Source organism: Oncorhynchus clarkii, chromosome 2, assembly GCF_045791955.1.
Source record: "Oncorhynchus clarkii lewisi isolate Uvic-CL-2024 chromosome 2, UVic_Ocla_1.0, whole genome shotgun sequence".
NCBI lineage: Eukaryota > Metazoa > Chordata > Actinopteri > Salmoniformes > Salmonidae > Oncorhynchus > Oncorhynchus clarkii.
The window spans coordinates 20,796,982-20,818,784 of record NC_092148.1 but is presented as its reverse complement, the minus strand read 5'-3'; the positions used below and the strand labels follow the sequence as shown (position 1 = coordinate 20,818,784).

Genomic DNA, 21,803 nt, shown 5'->3' with positions numbered 1-21,803 from the left:
CCAGCAGAGCCTCTTCTGTGTGTTGAGATAGCAGCCAGCTTGGCTGAGGCTGGTCACGTAGCATCAGGGAGCTCAGGTCTCAAATCCAGCCCTGGTCGGGAGTCAGTGGAGCCTCGCACGGAGACCTGTTTCTGTGTAACACTGTCTGTGTCCTGCCTCCCCTAAGGCCTTTCCCACGTACTGTAACTACCCCCCCCCCCTCCCCCAGAACCTCCATCACCCCAGCTCTGCTCCGCACATCCATGTGGCCCAACAATGTGATCCTACGTCAGGCGGAGTCCTGGAGGCTCTCCCCCACCACAGCACAAGTCCAGGGTTTAAGGCAGACTGCAGGAAGGTAATCCTGTATAAGAACCTTCCATCGTTAAGCCTCTCAGAGCAGAGCAGGACTCTCCACATGACACCCTGGTATGGTCAGCCACAGTGTTTGCCTGATGATAAGAAATACCCACAGGAGGCAGGACACAGAAAGACATTGTAACGTTTTGCTGGCTGCATCACATTGGGTTTTTGCTTTCCAAAAAATCAACAATCCAAAATAGTTTTTGTTTTGTTTCCCTCAGGTAACATTGCCTGAACAGCCCAGAGAGTGCTTGAAGTGTATTGTCCTTTGTTATGGTGCAAAATCAATGTTTTATTATTCTGTCTGTTGTTTGTTATTATGTTCCCCACCATGGTGATTAATTGCCTTCTCTCTGCACCCCCCCCCCCCCCCCCCCCAGTGTGTGTCTGTCTGTCTGCCCCCAAGTGTCTGTCTGTCTGTCTGCCCCCCAGTGTCTGTCTGTCTGTCTGCCCCCCAGTGTCTGTCTGTCTGTCTGTCTGTCTGTCTGCTCCCAGTGTCTGTCTGTCTGCCCCCCAGTGTCTGTCATTCTCTCTGCACCCCCCCCCCAGTGTGTGTCTGTCTGTCTGCCCCCAAGTGTCTGTCTGTCTGTCTGCCCCCCAGTGTCTGTCTGTCTGTCTGCCCCCCAGTGTCTGTCTGTCTGTCTGTCTGTCTGTCTGCTCCCAGTGTCTGTCTGTCTGCCCCCCAGTGTCTGTCATTCTCTCTGCACCCCACCCCCAGTCTGTGTCTGTCTGTCTGCCCCCCAGTGTCTGTCTGTCTGCCCCCCAGTGTCTGTCTGTCTGCCCCCCAGTGTGTCTGTCTGTCTGTCTGCCCCCTAGTGTCTGTCTGTCTGTCTGTCTGCCCACCAGTGTCTGTCTGTCTGCCCCCCCAGTGTGTGTCTGTCTGTCTGCCCCCCTAGTGTATGTTTGTCGGCCCCCCAGTGTTTGTCTGTCTGCCCCCCAGTGTCTGTCTGTCTGCCCCCCAGTGTGTGTCTGTCTGTCTGTCTGCCCCCCAGTGTGTGTCTGTCTGTCTGCCCCCCAGTGTCTGTCTGTCTTCCCCCCAGTGTGTGTATTTCTGCCCCCCAGTGTTTGTCTTTCTGCCCCCCCAGTGTTTGTCTGTCTGCCCCCCAGTGTGTGTCTGTCTGTCTGCCCCCCAGTGTCTGTTTGCCTGTCTGTCTGTCTGCCCCCAAGTGTGTGTCTGTCTGTCTGTCTGCCCCCTAGTGTCTGTCTGTCTGCCCCCCAGCGTGTGTCTGTCTGTCTGCCCCCCAGCGTGTGTCTGTCTGTCTGCCCCCCAGTGTCTGTTTGTCTGTCTGTCTGCCCCCCAGTGTCTGTCTGTCTTCCCCCCAGTGTGTCTGTCTGCCCCCCAGTGTCTGTCTGTCTTCCTCCCAGTGTGTGTCTGTCTGCCCCCCAGTGTCTGTCTGTCTTCTCCCCAGTGTGTCTGTCTGCCCCCCAGTGTCTGTCTGTCTGCCCCCCAGTGTCTGTCTGTCTGCCCCCCAGTGTCTGTCTGCCTGTCTTCCCCCCAGTGTGTGTCTGTCTGCCCCCCAGTGTCTGTCTGTCTGCCCCCCAGTGTCTGTCTGCCTGTCTGCCCCCAGTGTCTGTCTGCCTGTCTGCCCCCTAGTGTCTGTCTGTCTGCCCCCCAGTGTCTGTCTGTCTGCCCCCCAGTGTCTGTCTGTCTTCCCCCCAGTGTCTATCTGTCAGGCAGAGGTAGTGTTCCAGACCGTGTCTGGAATGACACCCTATATAGAGCCCAGGGTGTACTATACAGGGACTATGTTGACATTTCAGACGCAGCCCCAGCCAGGCAGCAGGAAGTCTCAGATGTTTAATTGTGCCCATTTAAAGTAATGAGATAAAGTACAAAATTACAAGTAAAGTTATGACCATGCTTGGAAGCATTTTTTTCAAAGGTTAATGGTATGCCTTACTCATCCCCTGGGAGACGTGGGCTAGGTTGGATGATAACTTGGTTATAAGGCTTAATGTCACCTCTGTTTTCTGGGTTTGGAGCTTTGAACTTTCTTAGTCATTGCATATTATTCTCTTTGTGGATGTAGTTCTCCCTCAATCTTTCTCCCTCTCTCTTTCCCTCTCTCTCTCTCTCTCTCTCTCTCTCTCTCACTCTCTCACTCTCTCTCTCTCTCTCTCTTTCCCTCTCTTTCCCCCCCCCCCTCTCTCTCTCTCTCTCTCTCTCTTCTCTCTCTCTCTCTCTCTCTCTCTCTCTCTCTCACTCTCTCTCTCTCTCTCTCTCTCTTTCCCTCTCTTTTCCCCCCCTCTCTCTCTCTCTCTCTCTCTCTCTCTCTCTCTCTCTCTCTCTCTCTCTCTCTCTCTCTCTCTCTCTCTCTCTTTCTATCACTCTCTCTCTCTCTTTCTCTCTCTCTCTCTCTCTTTCTCTCTCTCTCTATCCCTCTCTCTCTCTCTTTCTCTCTCTCTCTCTCTCTCTCTCTCTCTCTCTCTCTCTCTCTCTCTCGCTCTCCACATCCCTTCACCCACACTGCATTCATTAACCGTCTGAATTATTGAGAGGCATATCTCACGGGGGCAAAGATTTAGTGACCAGGTGGGTCACAGCTATCCATTACACCAGCCATGCTTCCATTGTCCTACAAGGCAAATTAAATCAGTCGTCATAGCTCTTGGTTTTATCAATCTAAACAATAAACAGGTTTGTTCCATTCAGGATAGTCTTTTCTGTTTCTGTGTTCCAAATGGCACCCTATTCCCTACACAGTGTGCTGCTTTTGAATAGAGCCCTATGAGCCCTGGTCAAAAGTAGTGCACCATATAGGGAATATGGTGTTATTTGGGGCAAAGGCTGTGTAGAGGAGATGTTTGACTGAATTATGGTTAGTATCGAGCACATAGACCAACATCATTCCGGAACAACACAAGACAAGGCTTTGATAATGTGGCATACCGATTGCTTTGTCTCTTTTCAAAGTTACCCCAGATTAAAGTGTGGGTGTAGAGGATTTCCTGCTATTTACAGCTTGAGAGCGATACAGTAATATGTTTAACCGGAGCTACTATAAAGCATGGTTAGCCAGATAATCAATCTCCATGTTGGGATTTGTCTATCACACACACGCGCACGTATGCATGCACGCACACACACCTCTGGTCTGACACTAACACCCCTCCTCATGTCATCTCAATGTCATTGGCCTATGATATGACACTATGCTAAATAACACCACAACAAATGTCATGCAGATGTTCTGTGGGGCTTGGATAGCTTCCAAATCTATCCCATGTTAATTATTGTATAATCTAGCTACATGATTCCGTTAGGGACTGTCGTTAAGACTCAGTATCACTAACAATACGAAGGACAGCAATAAAGTAGTTTATCCTCAATGGTCTTTTATATGAATCAACAACTCTCAAGGCGATTCAAGCCCTTGTCATAGCGAGGTTAAATCTTTGCGTCCCAATGGCACCCTATTCTCATTATAGTGCACTACGTTTGACCTGGGCACATAGGGCCCAAAGTAGTGCACTGTAGGGAATAGGGTGCCATTTTGGACAGAACTATAGATCAATGACAGTGGCAATGGGATTCATAACAATGGCCATGGGAGAGTTTCAACTTTACCCAGCAATGAAAAACATTTTATTTTCTCTTGTGGTCAATTCAGCAGTGGGGAGCTGAATTTACTGCAGTGTACTGTAAAATATCTGCCTTCGTTCCAGTGGTGTAATTACGTTGACGTGAAGTCTCTCTGCAGCCCTCGTCTCCTCTCCTCCAATCTGCGTTCAATTTATAAATGCCACCGCCAAGTAATCACATTGTCAGCCAGCCAGTCAGTCAGCCATCCAGCCAGCCAGTCAGCCAGCCAGCCAGCCAGCCAATCAGCCAGCCAGCCAGCCAGTCAGCCAGCCAGTCAGCCAGCCGTCCCATGCCAGGGATTGATTACATACAGCTCAAATGAAGAGTAAGCAGTTTTTTCCTGCCGCTGTGTGTGCGTGCGTGCGTGTGTGTGCGTGCGTGTGTGCATGTGTGTGTGTGTGCGTGTTTGTGTAAAATAAGTCCTGCCTCTCCAAATAACTGTTGATATTTGTTTTCGTTTTGCTCATGAATTTATTGGATCCCGTTACATTGAGACAGCTATATTTCACTGTCCTGTGTTTGTGTTTTACACACCTGCGTTGATGCAGCAGGATCAACTCGGTAAGAGTTGTATTTATTGTTACCCATTAAATGTTTGCTTACTTCTTGCATATTCAGTGTTATATTAATTGGTTTCAGAATGGCACTTGTAGGCCTGATGCCAGTAAGGAGCATACAAATGTTACCATTCACACAATCGTTAAGGTTATTTACACATTTATTTAGCCATAGGAGCTGGCTACAGCACACATGTCATTTTCAACTGTGCAGGTATCCAAGACACAGATTAAGTCTAGTCCTAGACTAAAACACTTCCTCAATGGAGAAACTGTCCGTCCATGTTTCCCATAATACAGACCCATAACAGGAGTATTGTGATTGATTCCTCTAAGTAGGTGATTAGCACTAGATTAGACCCCTGTTATTGACCAGATCTCTTCAGAAGTGTCTTGTTGTCAGAGGTTAGTGTGCAGGCAGCACCTCGGCCCAATCAAGGCCCAATCCAGGCCGAGGCATGGGGAAGGCCCAGGTCCAGCAGTAGCCTTGCAGTTCTTGAAATGTGAACACCCCTTTCAGCTGCATGTGATTTTATTCTGATCCAGTAGCGGTGCCTAGGTAAAATCACTGGGGAAGCCAAGCCAGAAAAAAAGCGTTATTACAATCTATGTGTTTTGATAATGGGGTTGCTCTATAACCTGCTAGTTAACTGCCTTGCCACTGTGATATATATTCGTAAGGCTGAGACAATAAGAAGACACAGTGGCAGATAAATTCAACAACACATTTGTTTCACCACAAAACCAGAGAGCAACCTCTGCCCGGTGAAGTCCACAAAGCATACTGCATGTAACAACAGTTACATGACTTACAGCAGGGGTGTCAAAGTCAAATGGACGGAGGGCCAAATAAAAAAATCAGCTACAAGACGAGGGCCGGACTGTTCGAATGTTCATTGAAAAATTTTTAAATGACGCATATAGTCTAGTGAACCTAATTGAACCTACTGAAAACCTAACAAATATATTACAATATGATCAGATAAATAAAGCAATATTTTCTTATGGCTCTGTCAGTAATCTTTAATTTTCAACAGACACAAAAGACAAATTTCCTTTATATAAATATCCCCATAACATGAACATTAAATGAAAGAAACCGGTATTCAAGGCACCATCAGTAGACTATATTTTCTATTTTAGCAAAAGTGGGCTAAATTTACTTCAAAGAAAAAACAATAATAGCAATTTTCTATCATCCACTCAACTGAAATATTTTTAAAATATAATTGGATTGAAATACAAAAAAATAAAGTGCAAAAATCTATTAATCAAAAACAACACTTTGTTTAAGGAGAAGTAACATGCAGTGAAAACAAATATTAAATTTTAACTTTTAAACTTGAACTGAGTAAAAACTCTAAATATGTGATTGCACAGTAATGTTCACTTGTTTGAGGTTGAGGGTGATACTTGGTGGTGTCCCATCTTTTCCACAAGTTCATCAATGTTCGGGGTAAGGCTCTGAGCTGAAGAAATCCTCAGAATTGAGTGGAGGTGTTCAGCAGTAAGTCGACTTCTGTGTGATGTTTTGTTCAGGTTCATCAAAGAAAACAGTTGTTCACACAGGTATGTGCTGCCAAACATAGACAACGTTTGAGCAGCCTGGATGCGCAGCTGGGGCATTGTGCCGGGGAGGAAACGGGCGAACTCCGCAGCACCCACTGCCGCATATTTTGCCCTCAGTGCATCATTGCATTGGAGGTCAATCAACTCCATTTGGAGGTTTGGTGGTGAGCTTTCCACGTCAACAGCAAATGGGTTACCGAGCAGTTCCAACCTGCTTTTTTGTGCTTCAAAGTCAGCAAATCGGCGTCGAAAGTCAGCGGCAAGCATACCTATTTTATCAGCCAACTGTGTGCTCGGGAACGCACTGGTAGAGAGCTTCTCTTTCATGGTCTGGCAGCTGGGAAAGTGGCTCAAATTTTCTTTCCGCATCTGCGTCTCCCACAGAGTCAGTTTGGTTTTAAATGCCTTCACTGTACTGTACATATCAGAGATGACACGATCCCGACCCTGCAGCTGCAAGTTTATTGCATTCAGATGACTCGTAATGTCACACAGAAAAGCCATTTCACACAGAAACATTTCGTCTCGGAGTTGTGTTGTGTCTTTCCCTTTGCTGTCCAAGAACAGACAAATCTCCTCACGAAGCTCGAAACATATTTGAAGCACCTTTCCCTGGCTTAGCCATCGCACCTCTGTGTGATAAGGCAAATCACCATGCTCCGTTTCTAACTCCGTCAGAAATGCCTTGAACTGGCGGTGATTCAAACCTTTGGCTCTGATAAAGTTAACTGTGCGCGTGATGATGCTCATTACATGCTCCATTTTCAAGGCTTTACCGCACAACGCTTCCTGGTGTATGATACAATGATAAGCTGTCAGCTCACCTGTCGCGTTTTCCTCTTGCATCTTTTCCCGTATCTTCGCCACCAGTCCGCTCCTGTGTCCACACATCGCAGGTGCTCCGTCGGTTGTCAAACCCACGAGTTTTTCCCAAGGCAGCTCCATCTCATTTACACATCTTGACACCTCTTCATACAAATCATGCCCCGTAGTTGTGCCATGCATAGGACGTAAAGCCAAAAACTCCTCTGTCACGCTTAGGTTGGAGTCCACTCCGCGGATGAAAATTGACAACTGGGCAATGTCAGAAATGTCGGTGCTCTCATCCACAGCCAAGGAATATGCAATAAAATCTTTTCCCTTTTTCACAAGCTGCTCTTTTAGATTGATGGACAACTGGTCTACTCTCTCGGCAATGGTGTTTCTGCTCAGACTCACATTTAAAAAGAGTTGCCTTTTTTCTGGGCAAACTTCGTCACAAACTTTAATCATGCAGTTTTTGATGAAATCCCCCTCCGTAAATGGCCGGGCTGATTTAGCGATCTCTTCTGCCAAAATAAAACTGGCCTTGACAGTTGCGTCCGCGTGTGTGTCCGCGTGTTTCGTTTCATAATGTCGTCTCAGATTATACTCTTTCAGTACCGCCACACTTTCTCCACACAGAAGACACACAGGTTTTCCAGCTACCTTCGTGAACATATACTCCGACTCCCACCTTGTTTGAAACCCCCGGTTCTCAGTATCCACCTTCCGTTTTGCCATTTTTGATGGGTATCTGAAAGTTAATTTTACTGTGATGCTGACGACTGCTGTGCCAATAAATATTGAAATGAAGCAGCCTACTGCTCGGTGCGTCACCTTTGCATTGTGGGAAATGTAGTATTGGTGCGTGTAAAAGATCTGCGGGCTGCCGGCTTGCTGCGGGCCGGTTCTAATAATAAATCAAGATCATCCCAGGGGCCGTAAAAAACCTTCTTGCGGGCCGGATGTGGCCCGCGGGCCTTGACTCTGACATATGTGACTTACAGCATGGTCAAGCAAGTCAACGTTTATTACATTTTTTGGCTACTAAACAACTATTGATTTAGAACCACGGAGAGTTCAATTCAACTTCACCATTTCAACATCATCAAATCACCTATGTTTAGTGTGTGTGTGTGTGTGTGTGTGTGTGTGTGTGTGTGTGTGTGTGTGTGTGTGTGTGTGTGTGTGTGTGTGTGTGTGTGTTCGTGCAAGTAGAAAAACTTGTTGACTCTACTTGTAGAGAAACACCAATGCCATCCTTCTCTCTTTCATGTTGACGAAACGTTAGCAAGTTAACATTAGCCTTCTACATCTAGCTGCATATTGAACTTCCATCCTCTCAGGCCAGGGGCAAAATGTATGAGTTTATGGTTGCATCAGAGTCGCCGTTATAATTAAGTGTTTTAATTAAAACCATGGCTAATTTAGGAAAGGACCAATTTTGACTAGCTACTGTAGCTAGCCACTGGAGAACAACAACACAACGAGATGCAACAATGAATGTTGCAGTCTAAGGCACTGCATTGCAGTGCTAGAGGTGTCATTACAGACCCTGGTTCGTTCCCAGGCTGTGTCACAACCCGGCTGTGATCAGGAGTCCCATAGGGCGGCGCACAATTGGTCCAGCATTGTCTGGCTTCCATTGGCACCCATGAATACACGCCACTGTTGCGCTCCACCATCTCAACCCCCTTCCTTGAACTCCCATCTCCTTATTCTAATGAGAGACTTTGTATTTTATGCAGTCCAGGGTCCCGGGTTGGCCATGTACTAGTTTATCCAAGGGGAAGAATATATCTGCGGGACAAGATTTAGCTAACAGTGCAGTATGCAGTCTACACAACATGGGTCAGTGGACAGTGCTTTCATTAATCTTGTTAAATGTTAGTGTGTCGGCCCAGAACATTCTCTTTGGTGCTGCATCAGAGAATAGACTATACGCTATAGTGTTTCATGCTCGCTTGGACTCTTACAATCAGGAGAGGGTTTGGCCAGGGGGGTAGGTCGTCATTGTAAATAAGAATTTGTTCTTAAAAACTAGTTAGGGATAGGCGGGATGCAAATGTCTCAACTGGCCAGGGAAAATGCAGAGCGACAGATTCAAATAAAATGCTATAAAATTCAAACTTTCATTAAATCACACATGTAAGATACTCAATTAAAGCTACACTTGTTGTGAATCCAGCCAACATGTCATATTTAAAAAATGCTTTTCGGCGAAAGCATAAGAAGCTATTATCTGAGAGCCTGCACCATCTGCACCAGCAGTAAACAAAAGAGCTAGCATATTTCAACCCTGCAGGCGCTACACAAAACGCTGAAATAAAATATAAAACATGCATTACCTTTGACGAGCTTCTTTTGTTGGCACTCCAATATGTCCCATAAACATCACAATTGGTCCTTTTGTTCGATTAATTCCGTCCATATATATCCAAAATGTCCATTTATAAAGCGCATTTGATTCAGAAAAAAACAGCTTATAAAAAACGCAACGTCACTACAAATATTTCAAAAGTTGCCTATAAACTTTGCCAAAATATTTCCAACTAGTTTTGTAATACAACTTTTGGTATTTTTAAACATTAATAATCAAACAAATTGTAGACGGGGCAATCTGTGTTCAATACAGGAATGAAAACAAACCAGCGCCACTTTTCACGTCTTGCGCAACTCACAAAAGTGTACCCAGTTCCTAGTTGGCCTACTTCTTCATTGAACAAAGGAATAACCTCAACCAAATTCCAAAGACTGGTGACATCCAGTGGAAGCGGTAGGAACTGAAAACAGGTTCCTAAGAAATATCCCTTGTCAATAACAAGTCAGGGAACAGAGAGAGGAAAAAAACATATAATTTTGAACAGTTAGTCCTCTGGGTTTTGCCTGCTACATAAGTATTGTTATACTCACAGACATGATTCAAACAGTTTTAGAAACTTCAGAGTGTTTACTATCCAAATCTATGAATAATATGCATATCTTATATTCTTGGCATGAGTAGCAGGAAGTTGAAATTGGGCACGCTATTTATCCAAAAGTGACAATTCTGCCCCCTAGCCCCAAGAGGTGACTTGGTCCAGGCGGCAATTGGTCCGGGCGGCAATAATGTCATATTCTTTTTGGCCAGACAGCATCGGATAGATGGCCTACACATACAGAGACAGTTTCGCTCGCTTGGATGCATTCTCCGGTGAGATACATTCAGCCTCTTGCAAATTAAAGGAAAATGATAATACACAGAGATGAAGGATATCAATGATTTTATCATATATATTTGTTGTAATTTTGGGGGAAAGCCTGGCTTCCATTGGCACCCATGAATACACGCCACTGTTGCGCTCCACCATCTCAACCCCCTTCCTTGAACTCCCATCTCCTTATTCTAATGAGACTTTGTATTTTATGCAGTCCAGGGTCCCGGGTTGGCCATGTACTAGTTTATCCAAGGGGAAGAATATATCTGCGGGACAAGATTTAGCTAACAGTGCAGTATGCAGTCTACACAACATGGGTCAGTGGACAGTGCTTTCATTAATCTTGTTAAATGTTAGTGTGTCGGCCCAGAACATTCTCTTTGGTGCTGCATCAGAGAATAGACTATACGCTATAGTGTTTCATGCTCGCTTGGACTCTTACAATCAGTTCTACTGTCCCAAAGAAATGTGATACAGGGCTTAGCCTACATGCCAATAGTATCTGTCAGTTTGACTATATTGTAATGAATTCAATGGCGATAACAACATACATCTCAACTCATCCAATACGTGCCTGCCCAACTCATCATTTAACCAACAAATTACCCATCTAGCGTATTTCAGAGAAGAGAGATTTATTATCCAATTTAGGCCCTGTGTTGTGGATGGAAGCAGTGATATCATAGTGCTGGATGGAGAGGGTCAAAGGGGGTTTTAAGATAGATGGATTGAGTACAGACCCTTTGTCATGTTTGTCAATTTGATGGGCGGGACAGGCTGGGTGATGTGTCCAAATAGACTGGGTGATGCCTTCTTAAATCCAAGTTGCCACTGACTGTGTCCCAAATGTCATTCTACTGTATTCACTATATAATGCACTACTTTTGACCAGTTCCCATAGGGATATAGAGGATATGGTGCCATTGGTGATGCACATACTGTATCAGTCAGCTGCCCATATACTCCAGATGACAGGAGAGGAGAGGGAGGAAGAAGAGCAGCTAAAACGACAGTCGTCGTCCATTTTGGCATTATGATTCTTGGGAATGTTTAAGATAATGATGAAATATATGAGTGTGTCTGACTTAAAGAGAAACCAATTAATTCCAGCCTCAGAGTTCAATGAGTACAATGGATTTTGTTTATTTCACTGAGATGTCCCCCTCCCTGTCTCTTTCCCCTCCCTGTATCTTCCCCCTCCCTGTCTCTTCCCCCTCCCTGTCTCTTCCCCCTCCCTGTCTCTTCCCACTCCCTGTCTCTTCCCACTCCCTGTCTCTTCCCACTCCCTGTCTCAGCATGTAGAGCTGTCAGCGTTATAGTGGGGCGAGGCTTTATTGTTTTAATAAATTGCCTGCGTGACGAGAGCAGTGGTGCATGTCTGATGTTCATCTTTACCTCCTGAAATGAAACCTTTCTCAGAAACAGACAACTCTCCTCTCTACCTCTCATCTTTCCCCTCTCATTCTCCTCTCCTCTTTCCTCTCTTCTTATCCTCTCCTCTCCACCTCTCCATCTTCCCCTCTCCTTCTCCTCTCCTTTTCCCCCTCTCCTTCTCCTCTCCTCTCCACCTCTCATCTTCCCCTCTCCTTCTCCTCTCCTCTTTCCTCTCTCCTTATCCTCTCCTCTCCACCTCTCATCTTCCCCTCTCCTTCTCCTCTCCTCTTTCCCCTCTCCTTCTCCTCTCCTCTCCACCTCTCATCTTCCCCTCTCCTTCTCCTCTCCTCTTTCCTCTCTCCTTATCCTCTCCTCTCCACCTCTCATCTTCCCCTCTCCTTCTCCTCTCCTCTTTCCCCTCTCCTCCTCTCCTCTCCACCTCCCCATATTCCCCTCTCCTTCTCATCTCCTCTTTCCCCTCTCCTCCTCCTCTCCTCTCCACCTCTCATCTTATCCGCTCCTCCTCCTCCTCTCCTCTTTCTCCTCCTCCTCTCCACCTTTCATCTTCTCCTCTCCTCCTCCTCTCCTCTCCACCTCTCATCTTCCCTGCTCCTTATCCTCCTCTCCACCTCTCATCTTCCCCTCTCCTTCTCCTCTCCTCCTCTCCACCTCTCATCTTCCCCTCTCCTTCTCCTATCCTCTTTCCCCTCCTCCTCTATTCTTCTCCACCTCTACTTTCCACATCCCCTATCCTCCTCCTCTCTCTTCCTCTCCTCCTCTCCTCATATCATAATGTGACAACGAGAGAGAGAGAGACAACGAGAAAGAGAACAAGAGAGAGATGAGCCTTAGCTGATGGTCACTGTGCACCCCTGGTCATTATTCCTGGGGCCACCCAGCCTCCCAGTGGAGCCTGAGACAGCCACTGTACAGACACCCACGGCCACAGGAGGATAGATGGATGACCATGAGCTGGGGACGGGGGGTTATAGTTGCTGGTGAAAGATGGCTCTGGCTCTCACGATGCAGTGATCTATCACAACAGACCAGGACAACTGCGCTGTCCCAGAGGCAAAAAGAGGAATCAATGCAACGGATGGAATGAGTGTGGCGGGCTGGCGGTGGCTGTGGCTGAGTCACAACCAAGCTTTGCTTTGGTCCTCTCCCAACACTCAAGATGCTCTCCAGTCCAGTCTAGTACATTGGGTTTAATAGAACTAATCTATAGATGGATGCTTTTTTTCTCTGGAACCATTTAGAAATGGCGAACAATAACATTTATGACATAGTATTCGTGTTCTGATAATGTTTGTACTCAAAATGAAATAACATTTTGTTATCTTAAATGTGCAGCGCGTGTTTTTATAACTCTTTGTCGAATTGAGGGTGTTTTCCAAGCCTATTTCTGTATTCCACACTAACTGCATCATTTTTCATCAATAATATATCAGATCAAAAGTTTTCAGAGTTTTGGTCTAAAATCTGCCACTAACTGAACCAAAACAGCATAAGTTTCATGAATTGTGGAAGAGTTGAAAAAAACAAACCCTGAAGCATATAAGAACACAATTGACTGTGACAAGAGGCTTATCTTCTGAAAATAGAACCGTGTCTCTGATGGGATGATTCTCCTTTGTTAAGGGTTCTTTTCTCCCAATATCAGGAGAATGCTGATACTGAATAGTAACACTTTACTTAGAGTGGTGATATATATATATATATATATATATGTACCATTCATAAAGCATGTATGCACGACATAAAGAGTCAATAATGCTGTGGTAATGTTAGTTATAGTTACCCTGGTTCTAGGAGCAGTGACTCTGGGAAGGCAAGGCAGCTGAGGCGGGGTCCATCTCGGCCCCAGTAATGGCCTTGAACACTAAATTGACTACCTATGAGTCCAAGAGAGCGAAAAAAAATTCTGGACTATGATTGGTAGCCTTGACTCCCATACTGCGAACCCATAGGCCAAGGCCTGATGAAGGGGCTGGGTAATTGCAGTCCCCGCTCACCCTCTGCACTGCAGCTTACAGTAACTACTGCTACTGAGGTTAACCGCAGAGAGGAGAGCAAATGGCATATCATAAAAAAGCTCTTGTTATAGGAGAGCATTAGAACTCCATTTTGTATGAGAAAATACAAAGGACTGAAAGCAGACTTTCAAGTGAGGGCGGTTTGTTTAAAACCAAGCGTGAATAATGGCAGTTATTAAGGTGTGCATTCCAAATGTCACCCTATTCCCTATATAGTGCACTACTTTTGACCCGAACACTATGTGCCCTGGTCAGGAGTAGTGCACTGTAGGGAATAAAATGCCATTTGAATGACTAAGTGACATTAATGATGGTTATATAAGTCCAGTATGTGATGTAAACAGACAGCCAGTTCATCCACATGATTAAATTTGGCGTTGTCACATTCCTAACAGACATTTTCCACAACATGGATTCAGAGCTTCATGAATATTCGGCACCGCTTTCTGAGAAACAGAATCATCTGTTGTGTTACTGTTGTTGACAGCTTTTGAGGGGCTGGAGAGAAAGCTATACTTTTCCGATGAAGAGATGTACCGGAGAGGAGGAGAGAAGGAGGTGTTGTGTGACAGGCCCAGTTCCACCTGTGACTGCAGCCATTGTGAAGACCGATGCCTGCCTGTCTCTCTGAGAGACTCCTAGTGCTAACCACAGTAAACAGTCTTTGTCTCTCTCACATCATCCTAGTTGTAACACTCTTTTTACTGGCCTCTCTCTGTTATTCAATTGTAATAACATGTAGGTACAGTTGAAATCGGAAGTTTACATGCACCTTAGCGAAATACATTTAAACTCAGTTTTTCACAATTCCTGACATTTAATCTTAGTAAAAATGCCGTCTTAGATCAGTTAAGATCACTACTTTATTTTATGAATGTGGATTGTCAGAATAGTTGTAACGTCCAAAGAGTGAGTGTGTGCGGAGTCAGGCGCAGAGCCAAGGATACGGGAAAAACCACGCTTTAATGTCCAACCAACAAAATGTACAAATAGGTGACGCCGAAACACAGGCGTAACACACTCCACCTAACATATACACTGGTCAAAAACGGACAGCGGAAGACCCACAATAACAAACACCTTAATTAACACACACAAGCCCGCACAAACACAAGCGGGCTAATCGAACTTAAATAACACCAACCCAAAAACCCCAACAAGGAACATGTGAAAACAATTAGACAAAACCAAACAAAAAGGGGAAAAGGATCGTGGCAGCTAGTAGACCGCCGAGCGCCACCCGAACGGGAAAGGGAGCCACCTTCGGTGATATTCGTGACAATAATAGTAGAGAGAATGATTTATTTCAGCTTTTATTTATTTAATCACATTCCCAGTGGGTCAGAAGTTTGCATACTCTCAATTAGTATTTGGTAGCATTACCTTTAAATAGTTTATCTTGGGACAAATGTTTCGGGTAGCCTTCCACAAGCTTCACACAAGAAGTTGGGTGAATTTTGGCCCATTCCTCCTGACTGAGCTGGTGTAACTTAGTCAGGTTTGTAGGCCTCCTTGCTCGCACACGCTTTTTCAGTTCTGCCCACACATTTTCTATAGGATTGAGGTCAGGGCTTTGTGGATGGCCACTCCAATACCTTGACTTTGTTGTCCTTAAGCCATTTTGTCACAACTTTGGAAGTATGCACCAGTCCCTCCTGGAAGTGCACCAGTCCCCCCTGGAAGTGCACCAGTCCCACCTGCAGCAAAGCACCCCCACAACATGATGCTGCCACCCTCGTGCTTCACGGTTGGGAGGGTGTTCTTTGGCTTGCAAGCCTCGCCCTTTTTCCTCCAAACATAACAATGGTCATTATGGCCAAACAGTTTTATTTTTGTTTCATCAGACCAGAGGACATTTCTCCAAAAAAGTACAATCTTTGTCCCCATGTGCAGTTGCAAACCGTAGTCTAGCTTTTTTATGACGATTTTGGAGCAGTGGCTTCTTCCTTGCTGAGCGGCCTTCCAGGTTATGTTGATATAGGACTCGTTTTACTGTGGATATAGTTACTTTTGTACCTGTTTCCTCCAGCATCTTCACAAGGTCCTTTGCTGTTGTTCTGGGATTGATTTGCACTTTTCGCGCCAAAGTACGTTCATCTCTAGGAGACAGAATGCTTCTCCTTCCTGAGAGGTACGACGGCTGTATGGTCCCATGGTGTTTATACTTGTGTGCTATTGTTTGTACAGATGAACGTGGTACCTTCAGGCGTTTGGAAAGATTTTCCCATGATGTCAAGCAAAGAGGCACTAAGTTTGAAGGTAGGCCTTGAAATACATCCACAGCTACACCTCCAATTGACTCAAATTATGTCAACTAGCCTATCAGAAGCTTCTAAAACCATGACATCATTTAATGTTATTTTCCAAGCTGTTTAAAGGCACAGTCAACTTAGTGTATGTAAACTTTTGACCCACTGGAATTGTGATACAGTGAATTATAAGTGAAATAATCTGTCTGTAAACAATTGTTGGAAAAATGGCTTGTGTCATGCACAAAGTAGATGTCCTAACTGACTTGCCAAAACTATAGTTTGTAAACAAGAATTTTGTGGAGTGGTTGAAAAATGAGTTTTAATGACTCCAACCTAAGTGTATGTAAACTTCCGACTGTATATAGTGCTTTTCGAAGACCCCAAAGACAGTTGTTGTCACGCCCTGACCTGAGATATCTCTGTTTTTTTAAATATTTTGGTTAGGTCAGGGTGTGACTAGGGTGGGTACGCTAGTTTTGTATTGTCTAGGTTTTAGGTAGCCATTTCCCTTTGGTGTTTCTGGGGATCTTGTCTATGTGTAGTTGCCTGTCAGCACTCGTTTGTATAGCTTCACGTTTCGTTTTGTTATTTTGTTAGTTTGTTCAGTGTTCATTCTTTAAATAAAGAAGAATGTACGCATACCACGCTGCGCCTTGGTCCTTATAACGAACGTGACAGTTGTATGGAACATACTGCTCGAAGGAGTACTGAGAAATCTTAATTTCCAAGCACTCTCTATTCATATTCTATCTAGTTATAAACTAGGAGTCTAGTTTATAACACTTATTTCAGTCCATCTCTCAATTATTACACAGTGAAACGCGGGTTGTGTGTGTTTGCCAGCAGGTGTATCTGTATTGCATGAGTTATTTTATTTTTCAGTTTTTTACTGAATTTATGTTGTTGAGAAATGCACAGATGTCTGTGTGTCTGTGTGTGCCTGTGTGTGTCTGTGTCTGTGTCTGTGTCTGTGTGTCTATGTGTACATGCTTGCATGTGCATCTGTGTGTGTCTGTATGTCTGTGTCTGTGTGTACATGCTTGCATGTGCATCTGTGTGTGTGCTTTCACAATGTGTTGTGAACAGGTTATGTAACCAGACCGGTGACGGGGGAGCTGCCTGTGGGCTTGTTGTTTGTTGTTTCATAGTGAAATCCTTCCTCTTCTGGGGATTATACAGCCAGCCTACCTGGCTCTCACTGGAAACTGGTGAGATGAACACTCTGTCCAGCCTCAGCACCACTCTTTGACGATGACAAAGCCTCTCTCACACACAAAACACACACACACACACGCACACACACACACACACACACACACACACACACACACACACACACACACACACACACACACACACACACACACACACACACACACACACACACACACACACACACACACACACACACACACAGCATGTTAGGCTAGGGCTTACAGAGGCAACTGGTAACACTAGATCCTCTGTGCATGGATCCCTGTACAACAAGTTGTGTTGTGTTTGGTAATGAAGAGATTGCTTGGGATCAGAGAGACAAGTAGTTACCAATACAAACCGTAGCTGGTCCTCTTAACTAGAGATTCTTACAATCCGATACATTTATATAATGTATAACAGTTGTTAATATGATGAGCTAATAACCAAATGACAGAAGTTAGAATAAACTCTAAGGTCCCATTAGAATGGATAGAATGGCAGTAGATTACTTGTTTAATCAGATACAAACCTCCTTAATGTCTTTAATGTGAAAGGAGAGATACATTAAACACCCAAACTTAATGTTGTTTGAAACCGAACGACACTTTAATCTCTTCACTCAATAAGGCTCATTTTATTTAATGCCTCTGGATGTTTCATAAATGACTCAAATTACACAGTAGCTTAATTACACAGCCTTTAGAGTAGTCAGGTGGGAAAACTAAACAGGGCTGAATAAGCAGACTGTGTTACAGTTCAGTCGGCCTTCTGGATGGTACGTAGCTATGGTCCAGGTCGTTAGTGCACGTTCGTCCACTAACTAGAGGAGGAATGCACACTAATGCCCTGGAGCAGAGCTAGATGGTATGGTGAGAGTGTATCTAATTCTTCCCCTATTAGGCTGCAATAGACAGAGCTCAGGGAGGAAACCCAACCCCCCTCTGTATGGAAGTAATGGATGATTTGATGACTGCTCTGGGCAGCTTTACAGCTTTAGTAGCTATATATTACAGAGCAACAAGCCCCAGGTGGTGGTCTGTCCCAAACCCATCACAACAACCCTGCCCCGGGCCAAGCGTCCCAGGGGCCCAGACAGGGGATGGTGTTCAAGGTCACTATGGAGCAGAAAGCAAGTTATAATCCCTCAACTAAGAGCTCATACTGTAGGCAGCCTCATCCATCATCATGTTCACCTTGGAACTAGGAACTTTACCAGTGTTATTGACTGAGTTCATCAATCAGTCTGTCAAATCATTTGTTGCAACGTGTGTTTATAAAACAGGGCCAGACAGAGAGGAAGCCAAATGGACTCTGTGGTACTGTTACAAATCAATGGTAACAGTTTACTTAATCTCGGCAACCCTGACCCAGATCTCTTGTGAACACTGGCCTTCTGTTTTAGTCTTTCACAACAGACTACACATTACCAAAAGCCTGCATTTACAATGCTTTTTAACTTGTTGTAAAGTAAAGTACCAAAACACTTCCTTAGAAATAGGAGGAAACCTTGAGAGGGGCCAGACTCTGCCTGACTCTGTTTATATGGCTCTGGATGTGCCCATGTTGACCTATTGCTTTGTCACAATTTAGAGTTAATCTATCACCCATCCATGTGCCCCTAAAAATAGTAGGTGATTTATAAACCAGGCTGCACTTTTCACTGTAACCAGCAGATGGAGCAAAACATATGTCTTACCTTGGAGAACACGGTCATTGTATCTATTAATTTGTTTAGATTACTTTTATTTCCAGTTCAGGGTTTTAAAACTAATTTCTCTTTCTCTTTCTTTCATTTCTTACCATATCTCTGCTGATGAATAATGCATTGGGCTATTTCCAGTTTCTAATTCTGCTCCCCAATTATTACACCTTGTCCTGGTCTGTTGGGTTCTTCACTGTTCCACACACGTTGACCCATTCCAAATGCCATATCTTCTTCCCTTGGTGTCTGAAGAGACACTTATATGTCACAGTAATAGTATGAGTCCCTGGCCTTATGCTGTATGGTGGGACACTTATAGTAAGTGGAGTGGCTGCCTGGCTGTGTGCTTTCCTCAATTGAATACAATGTTATTAAGATGAGAGTGAGATTTGTTCAGTTCCCATGATTGTCATGCATGTCATCTTTAAGTAAAGACTTGCAAGTTGCAGCAATTGAGGGGAAACAGACAGATAGGGGTGAAACTGAAGCCTATCAGGGCGAGTACACACCATGACATAAAGGTTCAATCTTGGCTGTTGGACTCTCACATTCAGGGACACAGTCACTCATTTATAAGACCTAAATAACCATCTTGATAATGGACTTCGCACCTCAAGGCCAAGGCATAGGCTAAATATTAGAATATAAACAATATAACAATGCCCTATAACAATGTATAACAATAAACATGTATTAATTGCATAGGTTGGATATTGTAGCTACATAATGCACGTTATTATCATGTGTTTTTTCACAACTTCCATCGTTTTCTCTAGAATTGTTTATCAATAATATGCATCCATTGACTGCAGTGAGTGCGGGGCACTGCTTGACGCCAGACAGTCACGTCATCGGGGAAGAACAAGTTGTTCAGTTGTTTCAGTTCCTATTTCTGCGTCTGCTGGAGTGCGCTGGTTTCACTGCATTACACTTTTTAAAGACTTTTATCTAGATCTTATCGCGATTGCGTTATGACAGTGATATCAGAAATGGCTTCTTTTTAAACGGTTGTTAGTGATAACTAAGGTGCATCCATGTTGTGATATTCGTACGAGTTCCACAGTATGGACTACATTCTGTCTGTCAGGGTCGCGCTGTCGAATAGAATCTGGCCTGCCTCGACCTCGACTCGGGGAAATTCCGATGGCTCTTCCGCAGAACACTCTGGACGTGTGCACGACAACATTACCAACATTAACACAGGTGTGAGTATAGACTTGGAGCCGAACTTGTTCAATGTATAATGTGTAATGTTTCAGAGTTCAGACTACCGTAAATGAAGTCAGTCAGTGTTTGTTTATTTTTTATATATATTTTTTTTAACAACCTACAGTACATTTTCAGTAGAGTTGGCATACGGTGAAGAAGTTGCAACACAGTCACGAGTTGGACGGTGAAGTTTACACATTTCCCTGCACAGGCTTCTTAAAGGCACAGGCTTCTTAAAGGCACAGGCTTCTTAAAGGCACAGGCTTCTTAAAGGCACAGGCTTCTTAAAGGCACAGGCTTCTTAAAGGCACAGGCTTCTTAAAGGCACAGTCTGTAATATAAACCAATTCAATTCAATGTACCAAAATGCATTGTTTCGAATGCTATTGCTTACAAATACCTTAATACAAATCTGCATTACCTTATAACTTCACCTGAGAAACGAAGGATTGTGTGCTTTGATTGAAGGTTAATTTTAACAGACAACATTATTGTGATACAGAACTGGTGTAACTCAATCTTCAAGCCTATGGTAATGCATACTACTACATGAATTGCCCAGTTTAACACACACACACTCACACAGCTCTGAGCAGTTCCCTCGTCAGATGGCCAACGCTTTCTTGACCTCGAACACCAGTTCATGTAAGGGTCCTAGCCTGCTCATTCATCACAGATGGGACAGAAGGCTACTGAGGGGCTCGTCTCAGGCCTGACTACCTGCCTCTCTCCTCTTAGTAGGGCCAATGTCTGCAGCCACACACACACACACACACACACACACACACACACACACACACACACACACACACATACACACACACACACACACACACACACACACATACACACACACACACACACACACACACACACACAGAAAGTAACACACATACAGACACACACACACACACAGAACGTAACACACACACACACACACACACACACACACACATACACACACACACACACACACACACACAGAAAGTAACACACATACACACACATACACACACACACACACACACAGAAAGTAACACACATACAGACACACACAGAAAGTAACACACATACACACACACACACACACACACACACAGAAAGTAACACACATACAGACACACACACACACACACACTCACTGTCTGCGCTAGGGAGAATTAGAGCGACTGTTAATGAATTGGCCTCAGTGGCATTTGGTTTCCCGGGAAGGTACAATGAGCAGCAAAGCATCTTATTAATCTCTGTCCTAATTAGACCAAACTATTATCCTGCTGACTGCTACAGAGCCCACTTTTTCTCAGCTACAGTACACAGCCACACACACACACACACACACACACACACACACACACACACACACACACACACACACCCACACACACACATACAGCCTTCTGGCATCTCAGCTGTACTACACCAGTGTTTATAATACTATTTGAAATCTTTGAGCATTTATTTTAGCTTGCCTGAAGTGCCATGTGGGTGAGGACTGGGGATGGTTCTAGTGGTTCTATAGCAACAGGCAAACTCAGTCAAGCACAGCTAAAGTATTGGGTATGATTTCAAATAGTATTTGAACCCAGGTCTGGAATAGGCCTTTACATAGTTGGATGTTTTTTTCATAATGGTGGATTTTTTTTTGCAACCAATTGTGTGGAACGTTTAATTTTGATATACCGTGATGGTGATGGATGGTGTCTGTCTTTGTGGAGAAGAGTTGTTAGGCCTATACCATATTGGTTTTTGATTTAATCTTTCTAGGAGTATAGGTCTCATTATGGATTTATTGGGATGGAGGAAAATAACTTCACTAACAATAGCAACTGATATTGAAACGCATTTAGGGCAAAAATATCTCCATATTTATTTTGAGCCTCGCTGGTTAGGCATGTACAGATAGCAAATCCGATTGAAGATTTGTAACGCTTCACTGGTTTAGCCCCAAAGTGTCCTCACAATAACCCAACAAGCAGTGATTAAT

At 44.4% G+C, this 21,803-nt stretch overlaps 1 protein-coding gene across 8 annotated transcripts in view; it reads left to right on the top strand.

Annotated features, from left to right (window-relative positions):
- LOC139424092 (oxidation resistance protein 1-like) overlaps positions 1 to 21,803 on the top strand; it is a 166,033-nt gene that overhangs the window by 71,636 nt on the left and 72,594 nt on the right. For 2 of the 8 annotated variants that reach the window (XM_071175835.1, XM_071175813.1), the window contains exon 1: positions 19,453 to 19,813. The exons of 4 other annotated variants lie outside the window; for them this stretch is intronic. In XM_071175835.1, coding sequence (XP_071031936.1) covers positions 19,675 to 19,813 — 139 coding nt within the window. In that variant the 5' untranslated portion in view covers positions 19,453 to 19,674. Of the gene's footprint in view, positions 1 to 19,452; positions 19,814 to 21,803 lie in introns of those variants that run through there. 2 more of the 8 variants (XM_071175826.1, XM_071175805.1) reach the window with 1 other exon arrangement.